At 53.4% G+C, this 15,174-nt stretch overlaps 1 protein-coding gene across 2 annotated transcripts in view; it reads right to left on the reverse strand.

Annotated features, from left to right (window-relative positions):
• The window catches only part of CERK (ceramide kinase), a 57,222-nt gene that overhangs the window by 5,442 nt on the left and 36,606 nt on the right, over positions 1 to 15,174 (reverse strand). For both annotated transcript variants that reach the window (XM_054469451.2, XM_054469450.2), the window contains 6 exons: positions 11,634 to 11,708; positions 9,321 to 9,473; positions 5,219 to 5,324; positions 3,430 to 3,506; positions 1,585 to 1,790; positions 63 to 271 (listed from right to left, as the gene is read on the reverse strand). In XM_054469451.2, the coding sequence (XP_054325426.1) occupies positions 63 to 271; positions 1,585 to 1,790; positions 3,430 to 3,506; positions 5,219 to 5,324; positions 9,321 to 9,473; positions 11,634 to 11,708 (826 nt within the window). The remainder of the gene's footprint in view (positions 1 to 62; positions 272 to 1,584; positions 1,791 to 3,429; positions 3,507 to 5,218; positions 5,325 to 9,320; positions 9,474 to 11,633; positions 11,709 to 15,174) is intronic.

The raw sequence follows: 15,174 nt of genomic DNA on the forward strand, positions 1-15,174 counted from the left end.
TGTGACAGACACCTCAGGGCTCAAGGGGCTGATGCTGGTGGCTGGAGGATCCCTGCACGCACCTGACCTCGATGGCGGGGCTGTGCAGGACCTCCCCGTCGCAGTTCCAGGAGCTGTTGGAGACAGTGCAGCAGCAGGAGGGGTGGCTGCTGCAGATGTGCCCAAAGCGCTTCTTCCCCCCCTCCTTGAGGTCACTATCCTCCTCCTCCATGTGCTTCGACGTAAACTGGAATTTCTTGACGCGATAAACTTCAACAAAAGTGAAGTCAAACTACCAAGAAACAGTGAGAGGGACCATTCAGCTCTAAACGTCGTCGTCCGGGTGGAGCAGCAGAACACCCCAGGCCAACAGCGAGCTCTCTCAGGCCTTGATGCACACACGGCCCTTCTCGGAGGATGCAACTGCTTGTGCAGGTCCCTGGAGTTCCCTTTCCAGCTGAACTGACAGCTCAGAGACGAAGGGAAACCTGGCACCCACCTTCCCCGGCGCCCACCTTCCGCGGCACTTGTCAAAATGACTTCTAATGCTTTTAGAAACCACAGCTTATCTACAATGACGAACGCTTTTTACAGCATTCTGATAGATAATTAGCAGTGATTATTAGAATTTTGTATTCTCTTTTTAACAAGCACTACTTAAAAAGCCACATAAAAATAGCATTAGACTAGATCTTAAATAGAACTTAAGTAAAAAAAGAAATGTGACTAAATTTGGAGACTGTGACCAAAAGTTCCGCTTCCCGCAACATGACTAGACTCGGGTCTTCCTCTGTGTAGGCTACAGAAAGATGTGGTAGAAGGGCCCGAACAGAACCCATTTCTGGGAGCCTAAAGAGTCTATTTTCAGTGGCCTGCAAGGGCCACTTACATCTTTACTGTATCGCTTTGTTCTGTTTTTAAATAGGAAGAGAAACAACAGGTAAGAAGTTGTATTATAAAGATTCATACCTCTTAGTTTCTGTGCTCAAATATATGTGTGTGTATATGTATGTATATATATGTGTGTGTATATACACATATACACACATATATACATATATACACACATATATATACATATATACACATACACACACACACACACACACACACATATATTTGAGATGGAGTCTCACTCTGTCACCCAGGCTGGAATGCAGTGGCGTGATCTCAGCTCACTGTAGCCTCCACCTCCTGGGTTCAAGCGATTCTCATGCTTCAGCCTCCCGAGTAGCTGGGATTACAGGCGTGCGCCACCACACCCGGCTCATTTTTGTATTTTTAGTAGAGATGAGGTTTCACCATGTTGCCCAGGCTGGTCTCAAACTCCTGACCTCAGGTGATCTGCCTGCCTCAGCCTCCCAAAGTGCTGGGATTACAGGCGTCAGCCACCACCGCACCTGGCCTCAAAAATTTATCATTTTAAATGAAATTTTACAAGGAGTAGTTGTAACCAGGAGTTTAAAGTTTGTGAAATTAAAAAAAAAAAAAATTGCCCTTCCTTCCCTTGAATTAAATAATGAATTCCTACAACACATAAACCAGGGACTGCTGGAACATAAATTACTCGCCAATGGAGGTTCCATGCAAAAGCACCCCACTTACCTGGTCCTGCTGGTTGGTGTGCCTGATGAGAAATCTCAGAAAATTGAACCTGGAGCATTTCCGGATGAGGATGAGGTCAGAAGACCCATCTCCCAAGTGGGCAGCCGGGGAGAGACCCCTGGGGCTCCGGCGACAAGCACAGGACATGTTTGTGGCATTGATGGCCAGAAACTTCCCACAGACGACTTGCCACTCCTCCACGTCCTCTGAAGCAGAAAGAACCACGGAGATGTCACAGTTGCAATGGTGCCGGGCAGCACCCTGCACTGGGATGGTGGGAGGCCATCTGGGCTCTCACCTGCTCATGCATTTAGCAGACGCTTCATGCAATCGACTCTTCAGCTCAACACCAAAAACATCCACCACGGAACTGTCCGCTCCCCGCAGGAAGTGGTACCCAAAGGATCACCTCCCGGAAGGCAGGACTGTTGTCCCTCTCCTCACTTGGTGACTTTTGGACAATTTAGAACAAGGGTCAGCAAACCACGGCTGTGTATCCGATCCGGCCCGCCGCCCGTCTGTGTGTGGCCTGAGAGCTAAGAATGCTTTTCACGTTTTTAAATCCTTCAAAAAGGTCTGGCACGGTGGCTCATGCCTGTAATCCCAGCACTTTGGGAGACTGAGGCGGGCAGGTCACCTGAGGTCAGGAGTTCGAGACCAGCCTGGCCAACATGGTGAAAACCCGTCTCTACTAAAAATACAAAAATTAGCCAGGCGTGGCGGCGCATGCCTGTAATCCCAGCTACTTGGGAAGCTGAGGCAGGAGAACTGCTTGAACCCGGAAGGCGGAGGTTGCAGTGAGCTGAGATTACGCCATTGCACTCCAGACTGGGCAACAAGAGTAAAACTCTGTCTTAAAAAAAACAAACCAGCCAGGTATGGTGGCAGGCGCCTGTAATCCCAGCTACTCAGGAAGCTAAGGAAGGAGAATCGCTTGAACCCAGAAGGTGGAGTTTGCAGTGAGCCGAGATCGCGCCACTGCAATCCAGCCTGGGTGATGGAACAAGACTCTGTCCCAATAAATAAATAAATATTATTGACTGGGCATGGTGGCTCACACCTGTGGTCCCAGCACTTTAGGAGGCTGAGGCAGTCAGATCACCCGAGGTCAGGAGTTCGAGACCAGCCTGGCCAACATGGTGAAACCCAATCTCTACTAAAAATACAAAGATTAGCCAGGCATGGTGGCACATGCCTGTAGTCCCGGCTACTAGGGAGGCTGAGGCAGGAGAACTGCTTGAACTCGGGAGGCGGAGGTTGCTGTGAGCTGATATTGTGCCCCTGCTGCACTCTAGCCTGGGCGACAAGAGTGAAACTCCATCCAAAAAAAAAAAAAAAAGAAGAGAAAGAGAAAAAAATCAAAAATCAAAAGAATAATATTTTGTGACATGTGGAAATTCTATGAAACTTAAATTTCAGTGTCCATAAATAAAGTTTCATCGGCAGATGGCCACACCCACTCACTGTACACTGCCTAGGCTGCCTCTGCTGGACAGAGACTGTGTGGTTGCCAGGGCCTGAGGTGGTCACCAGCAAGCCCTCAGTGGGACGTCTGCTGCCCCCATTCTAGAGCACCTGGGACAGGAGTCCAGACTCGGCACCACAACAGCATTTCAGAAAGGGCAATGGGGCCTTTCACAAAACCTGCTGCTTCACACAGCCACACACGGCAAGTAACAGTGACTTGATGCTGCCTGGGGCTAAGGAGAAATGGATTCCTGGTGCCAGACAGGAAAAAGGAAAAGCAAAGGTGGGCAGGGAGAAGGGGCAGTGCCCTGAGAGAGGACAGAAACCAACACTCCAGCACACACAGTGACAACACCCAGCCTGTGTCTTAGGAATTACCCGCAGCTTCCAAACCATACAGCGCTTTCTTCTGCTCCTCCTCCAGCTGCTGCCTGCTTTGCCTGCAAACAAAGCACCTGAAAGACAAGAATATCATCACCTTTTAAATATGGAGCTGCAGGTGCAGTGCGTATGCTTGGCACATATAGATGTATTTACATTCTTTTCACATACGAAAAAGTTCCATTTCAAAGGCTTAACAAAATATTTTTTGGCATATTAATTAGAGGTTTCAGAATGAGACCTACTGTTAAAATGACACATTCAGAATGTCCTTCTCTAAAAGGTTTGGACATGAGGAGAAGCACAGCATGAGGACGCTGAGGTGCCACCTGGAGACGGTTTCTTCTGCCTGGCCCTGCAGCTAACATAGCCTGGCTGGGAGAAATGACCGAGGCACTGGTTCCCCCAGCGGACTCCTGGGGTGAGGACTCATTTACTTTCAGATGACAAATCACACAGGGCTTATCTGTTACAGTCAATAACAAGCAAATAACTCAGAACCATCAGCTTAGAACTTAAGTCATTCATCTAGCACATCTTTCTGATCTTGGGGGCTGCTGGATTCACACTGTCAAACAGGACGCTGTTTTTGCACTGGTGGAAATCGCTCATCAGCAGCCGAGCTCTTTAATGCACTGACGCAAACGGCATCTGCCTCTACGTATTCTGATTTTATGGTCTCAAATTCTTCACTTAAAAAAGGAAAGGAGCTAGAAGGAGGTTCTGAAGTCTGTGCGACTTAAAAGGAAAGGACGTGAGTGTCCTTCACAAAGGCGCAGCTGTCTCCACAGCCCCGTGTCCTCAGCCCCAGGCAGAGCAGACAGAGGATGACCATTCAGGCACCCTCCATGGTCCCTAGGGAGGTCATGCGGCCTGGGACAACTACGTTTAGATTTATTTAAGGTTCTATTTACACTGGTCAGATATTACTGAATACACTGTGTGGGGGTGAGGGTGGGGATACACCAGGTGAAAGGAGTCCCTGCTTGTTCATTCACGTAGCCACCATTGCAGAGCCTGCAGTGGCCAAACTGGGGTACCAAATGTAAGGGGAGAGCACAGCGTTTCCAGCTGTGTTGACTCCACTCAGCCTCCCCTCCCCGGTGGGGCGCCTCTTTCCCTTTGCATCCCCTCTCCCTGGGCAGCTGCCCTGGCTCTGCCCCCCAACCCCTGGCACCAGCCCTTGTTGCCAGCCCGAGCCTTCTTGCTGAGGGTCCCTGCCTTCCTGTGGGATTGAGGGCGTGCCTGGCCTGGGCTCTGCTAACTTTAGAGTGGGCTCCTGCCTTGGAGCATGGGGCTAACATGGGTGAGGGTCTCAGCCAGGGGTGTGGACAGGAGGGTCACTGCTGAGAGCGCACACTCCAGCCAGCTCTACCAATGGTCCTGCCACCAGTGCCCTGCGCACGCACGGTCACTGATAAGGTGTCTGCCATCCTTTCCTGCCTGCATTTCTCCTCCATCAGGCCCCCGCAGGGGGTAAAGGGAACCCCGGCAGGGACAGACCCTGTGCTCAGCCCCTACTCCAACAGTGGGTGTGGGACCCTCCCCCAGAGTCCTCATCCCTGGCACAGGAGCGGCTGCCCGCGCAGGCCATGGGGACAGAGATGGGGACGGCAAGCCCCATGCACGCCTAGGCCATCGTGAGCATCACACGCATCGTGTCTCTGGGCACGCTACGTCCAGCACCTTCCACCACATTTGGAAAATACTTCTGCATTCACCTTCCTAACCGTCCTGCTTTATTTCCCGTCATTTGCAAAAGAAACACACAAAGCAATGCACTTACCCTGCCCGGCAGGGCTTCCTATCCCTTGGAGATCCCACCGTGTGTTGTGCAGGGAGGAAGGACACTGTCCCTTCATAGCAGTGGTGGGAGAGAAAGGTCTTTAAACCTGGGAACAGAGTGCAGTGAAGAAAAAACATCCACAAGGGTCATTGCTTCGTTAGGATGCTGTGCTGGGCAGCTTCAGAAACGTCGCTGAGAGCGCATCTGCCTAAACCATCTGCAGGAGGGAGAGGCCGGGCCTGCTTCAGGCAATGTCACCATCGAAGGCAGTGGCAGGGTCTCTGCCCTCCCTCAGGACAACAGCACGTCTAGTCGTAGTGCTGGCGCCTTCTGACACCCAGTGATGCTGGGACAGCCAGGGCTCTGGCCACTCTCGACGCTGGCAAAGTGGGGCCTTTGCCATCAGCCACCCCTCGTAACCTCGATGACGTGGCCTGTGGGCTCCAGTGGCTCAGGGTCATCCCCTCCACCCCTTCATGAGGGTCGGCGATGCCCCCGCCTGCCCCAGGGCTTGGCCCCCACTGGGATCAGCCACAGCCCCTGTGACGGCCTGAACAGCTCAGGACAGAGGCCAGGGCTGCTGCCACACAAAGTCTGGGGCGGCCCTCCAGGCAAACGTGTGTGCTGTTCATGGGGCTGCCTGCAGCCTGGCACCCGGGGCTGTCTGGGAAACACCACCCAGCAGGACAGCAGGGACTGGGCAGGAGGCAGGAGGGGGGCCCCAGGGTGCCGTGGGCCACACCAGGAGCCAGGCCATGTCCTGTGAGTCTCAGGGCGACATCACTCCTCCGTGTCTGATGCTGGGGCTGCTGCTGCCCTGTATGACATCTGGTGTGGCAGTGACGACCTGCAGGGCCATCACACACAACCTTACCCCTGACACACAGAGGCCTCACATCCTCGTCCGCAGATGGCAAGCCCGCAGCCAAGTGTGCACTGCCCAGGGGTGGGGGAAGCTGCCGGCAAGAGCAGTCTGGCTCCCGGGACATCTGTGTGCCTGAAAGTCAGCTCCCGACTGTCCCCAGCACAGCCCTGTCTGTGGGTCTTGCACCTGGCATGGGCCAGGCGCCTGGAATGCACTCAGTGAACGGGCCCTTCCAGGTGGCTGCAGCTCCGTCTCCCTGCATGGTGGCTCTGGCCTCTGTCCCTGCTCCTCCCACGGGGGTCCTACGAGGACGTCGTGTCCACGGCCCTGGGAGGAGGCCGACCCACTGGTCAGCAGCCTTCCAAGCCGGCTCCTCACTCAAGTGCAGGGGGCTGGGGGGCAGCTGCCTCATCTCCCAGATGCAGCCTCCAGGGTGGCACCTCACCGACTTCTGATGTCCCGGTTTCTGTCTGCCCCTAGATGGGCCCCCAGATGTCCTACCGGCACCTAAAACTCCATGTGTCTCAACAGAGTGTGTCATTTCCACACGCTCATTCCTCTTCCATACCCTCTGTGCTGCTCCAGAACAAGCGGACGCTTTCTGCCCCACAGCCACAGAACCCAGACCCACTTTCCCGAGAGCATCTCAGGCCCCAGGGCCAGGATGGGCATCCAGAGACCCGGAGGGCGTCTCCTGCCTCGGGGCTGTCATCCTGGTGGAAGGGACAGAGCTGCAGCCACTGCCTGCGGTGATGGGCTGAGGGCAAAGGGAGGGCCAGGCATGCAGGGGGCTGCCCACCACCCCACCCCAGCAGGCAGGGACAGGGAGGGGGCGTCCCAGGGGCCTTGCTAGGCAGAGCCACACTGGGCTCAACAAGGGGCAGTCGGGTGAATGGCACAACCCACACTGCTTCCTAAAATTCTCGTGGCTTCTCTAATTTTCTCGGTATTCCCTTTCTTAATAAGCCTTAGATAAATACCTAACTTTGCCATTTCTTAGGTTTTAATTTTCAAGCCACACTAGTTTTTAATTTCTTTAAATCTTTTTAAGCTTTGTAAAGTTTGCCAAATCACTATTTCTTTCCCTCATAAGGGTTAAGATTTTAGTATCAGGAATTACTCGATTTAATTTGATACAGATTTATCTGAAAGCAAACTGTAAAGAGGCGGGAAAGTCGACTGGGCAGCGAGAATGGCACACCTCACGGTCTACATATTTTCTTCTTTCTGTCTTTTCTGTTTTTTGAGACAGGATCTGGCTCTGTCGCCCCAGCTGCAGTGCAGTGGCCCGATCTCTGCTCACTGCAGCCTCCACCTTCTGTGCTCAAGGGCTCCTCCTGCCTCAGCATCCTGAGTAACTGGTGTGCCCGGCTAATTTTGTTTTTAATTTCTGTGGAGATGGGGTCTCCCTATGTCGCCCAGGCTGAAATTCTACTTTTCCTTTTTTTTGAGACAGAGTCTCGCTCTGTTGCCCAGGCTGAAGTGCAGTGGTACGATCTCGGCTCACTGCAGCCTCTGCCTCCCGGGTTCAAGCAATTCTCCTGCCTCAGCCCCCTGAGGAGCTGGGACTATAGGCGTGCACCACCATGCCTGGCTTATTTTGTATTTTTAGTAGAGACAGGGTTTCACCATGTTGGCCAGGCTGATCTTGAACTCCTGACCTCAGGTGATCCACCTGCCTCGACCTCCCAAAGTGCTGGGATTACAGGCATGAGCCACTGCCCCTGGCCAATTCTATGTATTTTTAAAGTCCTCCTTTTCCAGCATTTAAAAGCTGGTGACATTGCACCCACTGCCTGACGCGTGCAGACTGCAACTCTTGTGTCTGAGCTGGAACCAGCCTTCATTTCTGGTTTATTCTAAGCTCTGTGTTCGGGTAACAGGTCACCGCCGCCTGGCCTGAGGCCTCAGCAGCAGCCCCGGGAGCCTGGAGGACCTGCATGTTCCGAGGCCCACCCAGACCTGCCGTGTTGGATGCTCTGGGGGGTCCCCGCAGCCTGGGTTCTACCAAGCCCTCCAGAGGATGCTGGTGCCCACCACAGTCTGAGGACCACTGGGCTCAAGGAAGAGTGAGGCAGGATGTGGGCAACCTCTTTGTGCCTGTTTTCTCCGCTATAAAGTGGGGCAGGAGCACCTGCTGGGGTGAGAAGAGCACTGTGGAGAATGAAAGCTTTTGGGCTTCGGGGAGTGCGGCGTGGCATTCGCTCACACTCCTCCTCCTCTGTACCCACTGCGGTCGAGCCACGGGAAGGCACGATCTTGCCTGTTTTGTTCATGGACACGTCCCTGCCTCAAAAACCAGGCCCGGCATAGAGCAGGGGCTCAACAAATACGTGCTGAGTGTATCTCACTTGTATGGCTAGCTACGGTGTAACCCCAGCAAAACCACGCAACCTTGTTGAATGAAGTAAAGGATACTTGTGCCTGAAGTTACGGATGAGCTTCCACACAGATATCCCAGGCTGAATTTCTGCACAAAGTTCTTGCCGCTTTGACTAATAAGCTCAGAGTGATTATAAAACTATTGTTTTACAGGCCAGGCGTGGTTGCTCAAGGTTGTAATCCCAGCACTTTGGGAGGCAGAGGTGGGCAGATTGCTTGAGCTCGGGAGTTTGAGACCAGCCTGGGCAACAGGGCAAAACGCTTTCTCTACAAAAATATACAAAAAAAAAAAAAAAAAATTAGCTGGTCATGGTGGCATGTGCCTGAGTCCCAGCTACTCGGGAGGCTGAGGTGGGAGGATCACTCGAGCCCGGGAGGCCAAGCCTGTAGTGAACCATAATCGTGCCACTGCACTCCAGCCTGAGTGACACAGGAAGACTATGTCTCAAAAATATTTTTAAAAATATATTTAAAAAACTATTTTTTTTTCCAATTAATACTTCCTCTTGAACTGTTTGGGGTGGCCTCTGTCACCTGCCTACCAGATGTGAGAGGCTGGTGGCCTGGCGTCTCGGGGTTCCAGCACCTGGGGTTCTGGAGTGAACTGCGTCCATCATGGTATCTACTGTGGCTTACGCTTGGGTCCGGGGGCAGGATCTGGTTTAGAGCAATCCAGGTTCCAGTCCAGACCCTGCCACGTTCTGGCCATGGCACATTTCATGAGGCCCTTAGCTTCCCGTCTGTGAGCAGGTGGGGGCCCACCTCTGACGGCGCTCAGTGGATTCAGTCAGGTAACGTCTGTGAAGGCAGTCGGGGCACGACCAGCGGGGAGGAGTCTGCATTATTCTGAGTTACCTGAAAAGTCGTATCTGGCAAGACCCAACCACCGTTTCTTCTCACTGTCCTTGATGATGTCCCCGTAGAAGCCGTAGCCCAGCAGGGACACGGAGTAGCGGAGGAGTGTGCTGTTGTGGTGGACCGAGGACACATCCATGGCCAGCGAGTCCCCTGTGGGAGAGAATGGCCATGAGGGAAGGCAGCCTCCCTCCAGTCCCACCCCATCCACTCCATCCCCTTCAATAGCACTTTGCAAACGTGGGAGTTACTTTTGAAAAGTATGAAACAAACAGAACGCATTCAATGCAAGGATTCTCTCTCTTGGGGTGTTGAATGCCATATTTTTTATTCAAATGACCGAACTTCACTCAAATTTCTAAAACAGGCTTGGGGAGCTATCCGGTGGGGGATTAAACAAGAGCGTATCCGTGAGGCTCATGAAATGTCTTTAACTGAAAGGATGGTGGTTTTAGAATGAAGAAAAAGTACATGGCATTTTAAAATACAAAATCAAGCCGAGTGCAGTGGTTCACGCCTGTAATCCCAGCACCTGGGGAGGCCGAGGCGGGCAGATCATCTGAGGTCAGGAGTTTGAGACCAGGCTGGCCAGAATGGTGAAACCTTGTCTCTACTAAACATATAAAAATTAGCCAGGCACGGTGGCGTGTGCCTGAAATGCCAGCTAGTGGCGAGGCTGAGGCAGGAGAATCGCTTGAACCCGGGAGGCAGAGGTTGCGGTGAGCCGAGATCACACCACTGTACTCCAGCCTGGGCCAGAGTGAGACTCTGTTTCAAAAAAAATAAAATAGGCCAGGTGCGGGTGGCTCACGCCTGTAACCCCAGCACTTTGGGAGGCTGAGGTGGGTGGATCACCTGAGGTCAGGAGTTCGAGACCAGCCTGGCCAACATGGTGAAACCCCATCTCTACTAAAAATACAAAATGAGCTGGGCGTGGTGGCAGGCGCCTGTAATCCCAGCTACTTGGGAGGCTGAGGCAGGAGAATCGCTTGAACCCGGGAGGCGGAGGTTGCAGTGAGCCGAGATCGCACCACTGTACTCTAGCCTGGGCAACAAGAGAGAAACTCTGTTTCAAAATAAAATAAAGTAAAATAGAATAAAATAAAATGCAAAATCAGAAGTAGGCCGGGCACAGTGGCTCACGCCTATAATCCCAGCACTTTGGGAGGGCAAGGTGAGAGGATCACTTGAGCCCAGGAGTTTGAGACGCAGGGAGAACCTGTCTCTACAAAAAACACAAAAATTAGCCAGGTATAGTGGTGCACTTCTGCAATCCCAGCTACTTAGAAGACTGAGGCGGGAGGATCGCTTGAGTTCTGGAGGTCGAGGCTGCAGTGAGTCAAGATCATGCCACTGCACTCCAGCCTGGGTGACAGAGTGGGACCCTGTCTCAAAGAAAAAAATATCTTGACCGGGTGCTGTGGCTTACGCCTGTAATCCCAACACTTTGGAAGGCCAAGGCGGGTGGATCATCTGAGGTCAGGAGTTCGAGACCAGCCTGACCAATATGGTGAAACCCCATCCCTACTAAAAGTACAAAATGAACTGGACGTGGTGGTGCGAGCCTGTAATCCCAGCTACTCGAGAGGCTGACGCAGGAGAATCGCTTGAACCTGGGAGGTGGAAAGTTGCGGTGAGCCAAGATAGCGCCACTGCACTCCAGCCTGGGCGACAACTGGGAAACTCCGTCTCCAAAAAAAAAAAATCCTAAGCGGCTATTTTAAAATATACAATTTCTGTGACTTCAGGTGAGGCACGGTAACCCTGTCTACTGGGATGAGGAACAGGCGAAGGCACAAAAGATCTGTCCGGCCGGAGCCCACCGTGCTGAGTGCCATGGGCAGCCCCTTCTGCTCTTCCTGACTGGGGCTCTGCGTCCTTGACTGAAGCCCGGAGGCCTCACAAAGGCATCCGTTCCACAGCTGGCAGCCCAGGCACAGCTGCCCGCGACCACTGCCACAGGCACCAGGGCGGGACGCCGGTGGCTTCCGAGCCTGGGGCAGCAGCCTCTGGAGGAGGAACTGAGCAAGAGTCAGGTGAGCCGAGTACGGGCATCGCGCATGCGGTGGATTCCGTGGGAAAGAACTCGGCCCACACTGGGCGTGCCCCCGGGAAGGCCGTCCTGACAACATGGCCTCGGAGCTGCGTGCTGAGTGGGATCACAGCGCAGCGAGCAGAGCAGGGGACACAGCGTGACCCACGTCCAGGACAGGACGGCAGCGGCTGGAACCCGCGACGGGGACCAGAGCGGGACAGGCCTGGGGCGCAGGAGGCCCGGCTGCCACCGTGCGCATGCGCAGAGGAGGGGCTTACCAACCACGATGTGCAGCGCCGAGGTTTCTGCGTCGCTGGTGCCCACGGTGGAGTAACACACGCAGTCCGTTGACCCTGTAAAGGGAAAAAGAAGGTCCCGAATATCATCAGAATAACTGAGAATTGTAATCGCCTTCCAATTCAGTGAGTGGTACCTCATTCCTTTCTTTCCGTGGCCCTGGAGTCGACACTAAGGAATAAATAGAATTTACCTACAAAATGAACGTGGAAAATACTAGCGTTGATTCCTCAAGAATATCGAGATTGGGCCGGGCGGTGGCTCACGCCTGTAATCCCAACACTTTGAGAGGCTGAGGTGGGCGGATGACTTGAGGTCAGGAGTTCGAGACCAGCCTGGCCAACATGGTGAAACTCCGACTCTACTAAAAATACAAAAATTAGCCAGGCGTGGTGGCGGGTGCCTGTAATACCAGCTCCTCAGGAGGCTGAAGCAGGAGAATCGCTTGATCCCGGGAGGCGAAGGCTGCAGTGAGTCAAGATCGCACCACTATCCAGCCTGGGCGACAGACTGAGACTTCGTCTCAAAAAAAAAAAAAAAGGAGACAAAAAGTTAAAAAAAAAAAAAAAAATATATATATATATATATATATATATGAACATTTAAGATTATAGGCATAACTAATTTTTTTTTTTTTTTTCCGAGACGGAGTCTTGCTCTGTCGCCCAGGCTGGAGTGCAGTGGCGTAATCTTGGCTCACTGCAACCTCCGTCTCCCAGGTTCAAGCAATTCTCCTGCCTCAGCCTCCCAAGGAGCTGGGATTACAGGCACGCGCCACCACGTCCCGGCTAACTTTTGTATTCTTAGTAGAGACAGGGTTTCACCATGATGGCCAGGCTGGTCTCTAACTCTTGACCTCGTGATCCGCCCACCTTGGCCTCCCAAAGTGCTGGGATTAGGCGTGAGCCACCACACCTGGCTCTCGTAAACTTTTGAAGCGGCTGGATGCGGCGAAGGTCACACACCGCCATTACTTGAGATCTTAATACCAGGACAGGCAGCTCAGGTCCCTGCTTCAGCCCGATGTTCCCTGTGAATGGGGCCGGCTGCGGCTCATGCATCTTTTTATCCTGCGCTTCACTGACTCAGATGAAAGGGAAGCTGCAGCTGCCCCAGCTGATCGCACGGCCTTCCCTCTGAGGACCAAGCTCAAAAGAATGATTTGCATCCACAATGGCCACCCATGCCTGTGGGAGTGGCTGTGCTGGCTCTCACATTCCCCACACAACTGAATACGGGAGTTCCTCATCCACCCAGCCAGCACTGCCGCCACCCGAATGCTCCCATTCACGTGAGAAGGACCGGGCTCCAGGGAGGTTGCTCCCAGGACACGCGCATCATCTCCTTGAGCCTCTCTGTGCCTAAGTCATTAGCAGGCAATGCTGGCTGAAGTTACGAGCAGCAGATGCAGTTACAGGCTAACACCTGATGAACGACCGAATGAATGACGATCTCTTCTTCTTATCGATTTGCTAATGCATCTATATTAATACGTATATGGAAGAGACTTGGAAGGTAAAACATGCTAGATCAGGTCTCAAAGCAGCCGGAACCATGCCCTTCAGATGCTCCAGTGACACCTGTCCCGGAGGCAGCCATCCACGGGAGGCAGCTCAACACCCTCCAGATCCCAGGACCCCAACCCCCACCTGCCCCTCCTGCCCCCAGCCAGCAAGACAAGCAGTGACCTCTGTACCTTCTAGCGGCTGGAACCCTGGAGCATGAGTGAGTTCAGGTACCTGCTGCCACCACCGGCCGTGTGCATCCAGGCGGCCTCCCACAGGGTCTGTGGCTGTCAGGTCTCACTCACAACTCTTGTGCCCCCAGGCTGGTCCCCAGGTTGCCATGGTGACCATTACAGGGCCACCCTTGGGTGCCTCCCTCACCCTTACTCCTCCATTCAAGGCGATGCTGCGGAGCAGAGACTCCACACAGCCCCCCACCAGCTACACCCCGGAGTCTCAGACCCCATGCAGCGCCCCTACCGTCCAAGCCACCAGCGTTCTCACCGGGGCCCACACGCTCTTAGGACCAAACGCAGAGACCGATATCGGAGCAGAGTCAGACGTCACCCCCTGACCCCTCCAAGACCTCCTGCTGCATGGCAGAGTGGAACTCGGCATCTCCCTCGGGCCCTGCCCTGCCCCTCCACCCCCACCCCCAGCCACACTGGCTTCCTTGTCCCGAACACCCCCAGCTCCTCCCACCTGCTACCCTCTGCACCAGCTGACTCCTGGCCTAGGCCCCTCACTTGTCACCTCTCAGGAAGGCCTCCTGGACACCCATGGAAAGGGGCCACAAAGAGACCCTCTCCCCAAACCCTCCCCCTAGTGGCATTTGCTACAATGCGCACCCACCCTGGGAAAGGCTTTTATGCCCACATTTGGTGGGGTGCCTGCCGTCCTCTCCTGGGGCAGAGGCCACAGCCAAGGCCTAGAGGAGGGCAGGGCACACAGCGGTACCCCCACTCTGACCACGGGGCAGGGCACACAGCGGTACCCCCACTCTGACCACGGGGCAGGCCACACAGCGGTACCCCCACCCTGACCATGGTGAAGTGCAGCCTGCATCCCCACAAGCACTCCTGAGCCGCACGTCTCAGCTCCTGAGGTCGTTGTGGATTTTAAGAGCTGAGGGTTTTAGGGCTTAGTGCTGCCACTGGCAAATGGTGACAAAAGACAGGTTTCTTGCAAACAGGGTAAGAACCATACAGCATAGATGAGAATGAAGAAAAACAGAATTCATGGAATCCAGAACGTACCACATACAAAGTTAAAAGACCAACACCTAATTTGGAAAAGAGTTGCAAGACACAAAAACCAATGAAGGGCAAATAACATATGAACAATGTTATGGTCAATTAGAAAGTGACAGGCCAGGCATGGTGGCTCACGCCTATAATCCCAGCACTTTGGGAGGCTGAGGTGGGCAGATCACGAGGTCAGGAGTTCAAGACCAGCCTGGCCAACATGGTGAAACCCTGTCTCTACTAAAAATACAAAAATTAGCCGGGCACGGTGGCAGGCGCCTGTAATCCCAGCTACTGGGGAGGCTAAGGCAAGAGAATTGCTTGAACCTGGGAGGTGGAGGTTTTAGTGAGCTGAGATCATGCCACTGCACTCCAGCCTGGGTGACAGAGCAAGACGCCATCTCAAAAAAAAAAAAAAAAAAAAGTGACAATGCCCTCTTGCTTCCCCATGAGAACATGGACTAAGCAAGGGAAAGGAAGTTTACAAAAGCACACAATGCAAACAGCAAGAGGACCTGTGAAAAGCAGTGTGGCTTCATGCGTAATGAAAGAAATACAAATAAAGAGAGTAAATAAAGATAGTGAATAAGGCAGCATACTCAGCCTATCAGATGGGATAAAAGTTAAACCACAGACAAACCTCCAGGCTGCGTCAGGCTCGGGGAAACTCCCCCTGCCAGCCCCATGGGTGGCCTTTATGGGAGAATTAAGTGGGCCCAGAGACTCCACATCAAGGGACGTCCACAAGAAAATCACGACCTGGAGCCTCTGAG

The sequence above is a fragment of the Pongo pygmaeus genome, chromosome 23 (assembly GCF_028885625.2).
Source record: "Pongo pygmaeus isolate AG05252 chromosome 23, NHGRI_mPonPyg2-v2.0_pri, whole genome shotgun sequence".
In the NCBI taxonomy this organism is placed as follows: Eukaryota; Metazoa; Chordata; class Mammalia; order Primates; family Hominidae; genus Pongo; species Pongo pygmaeus.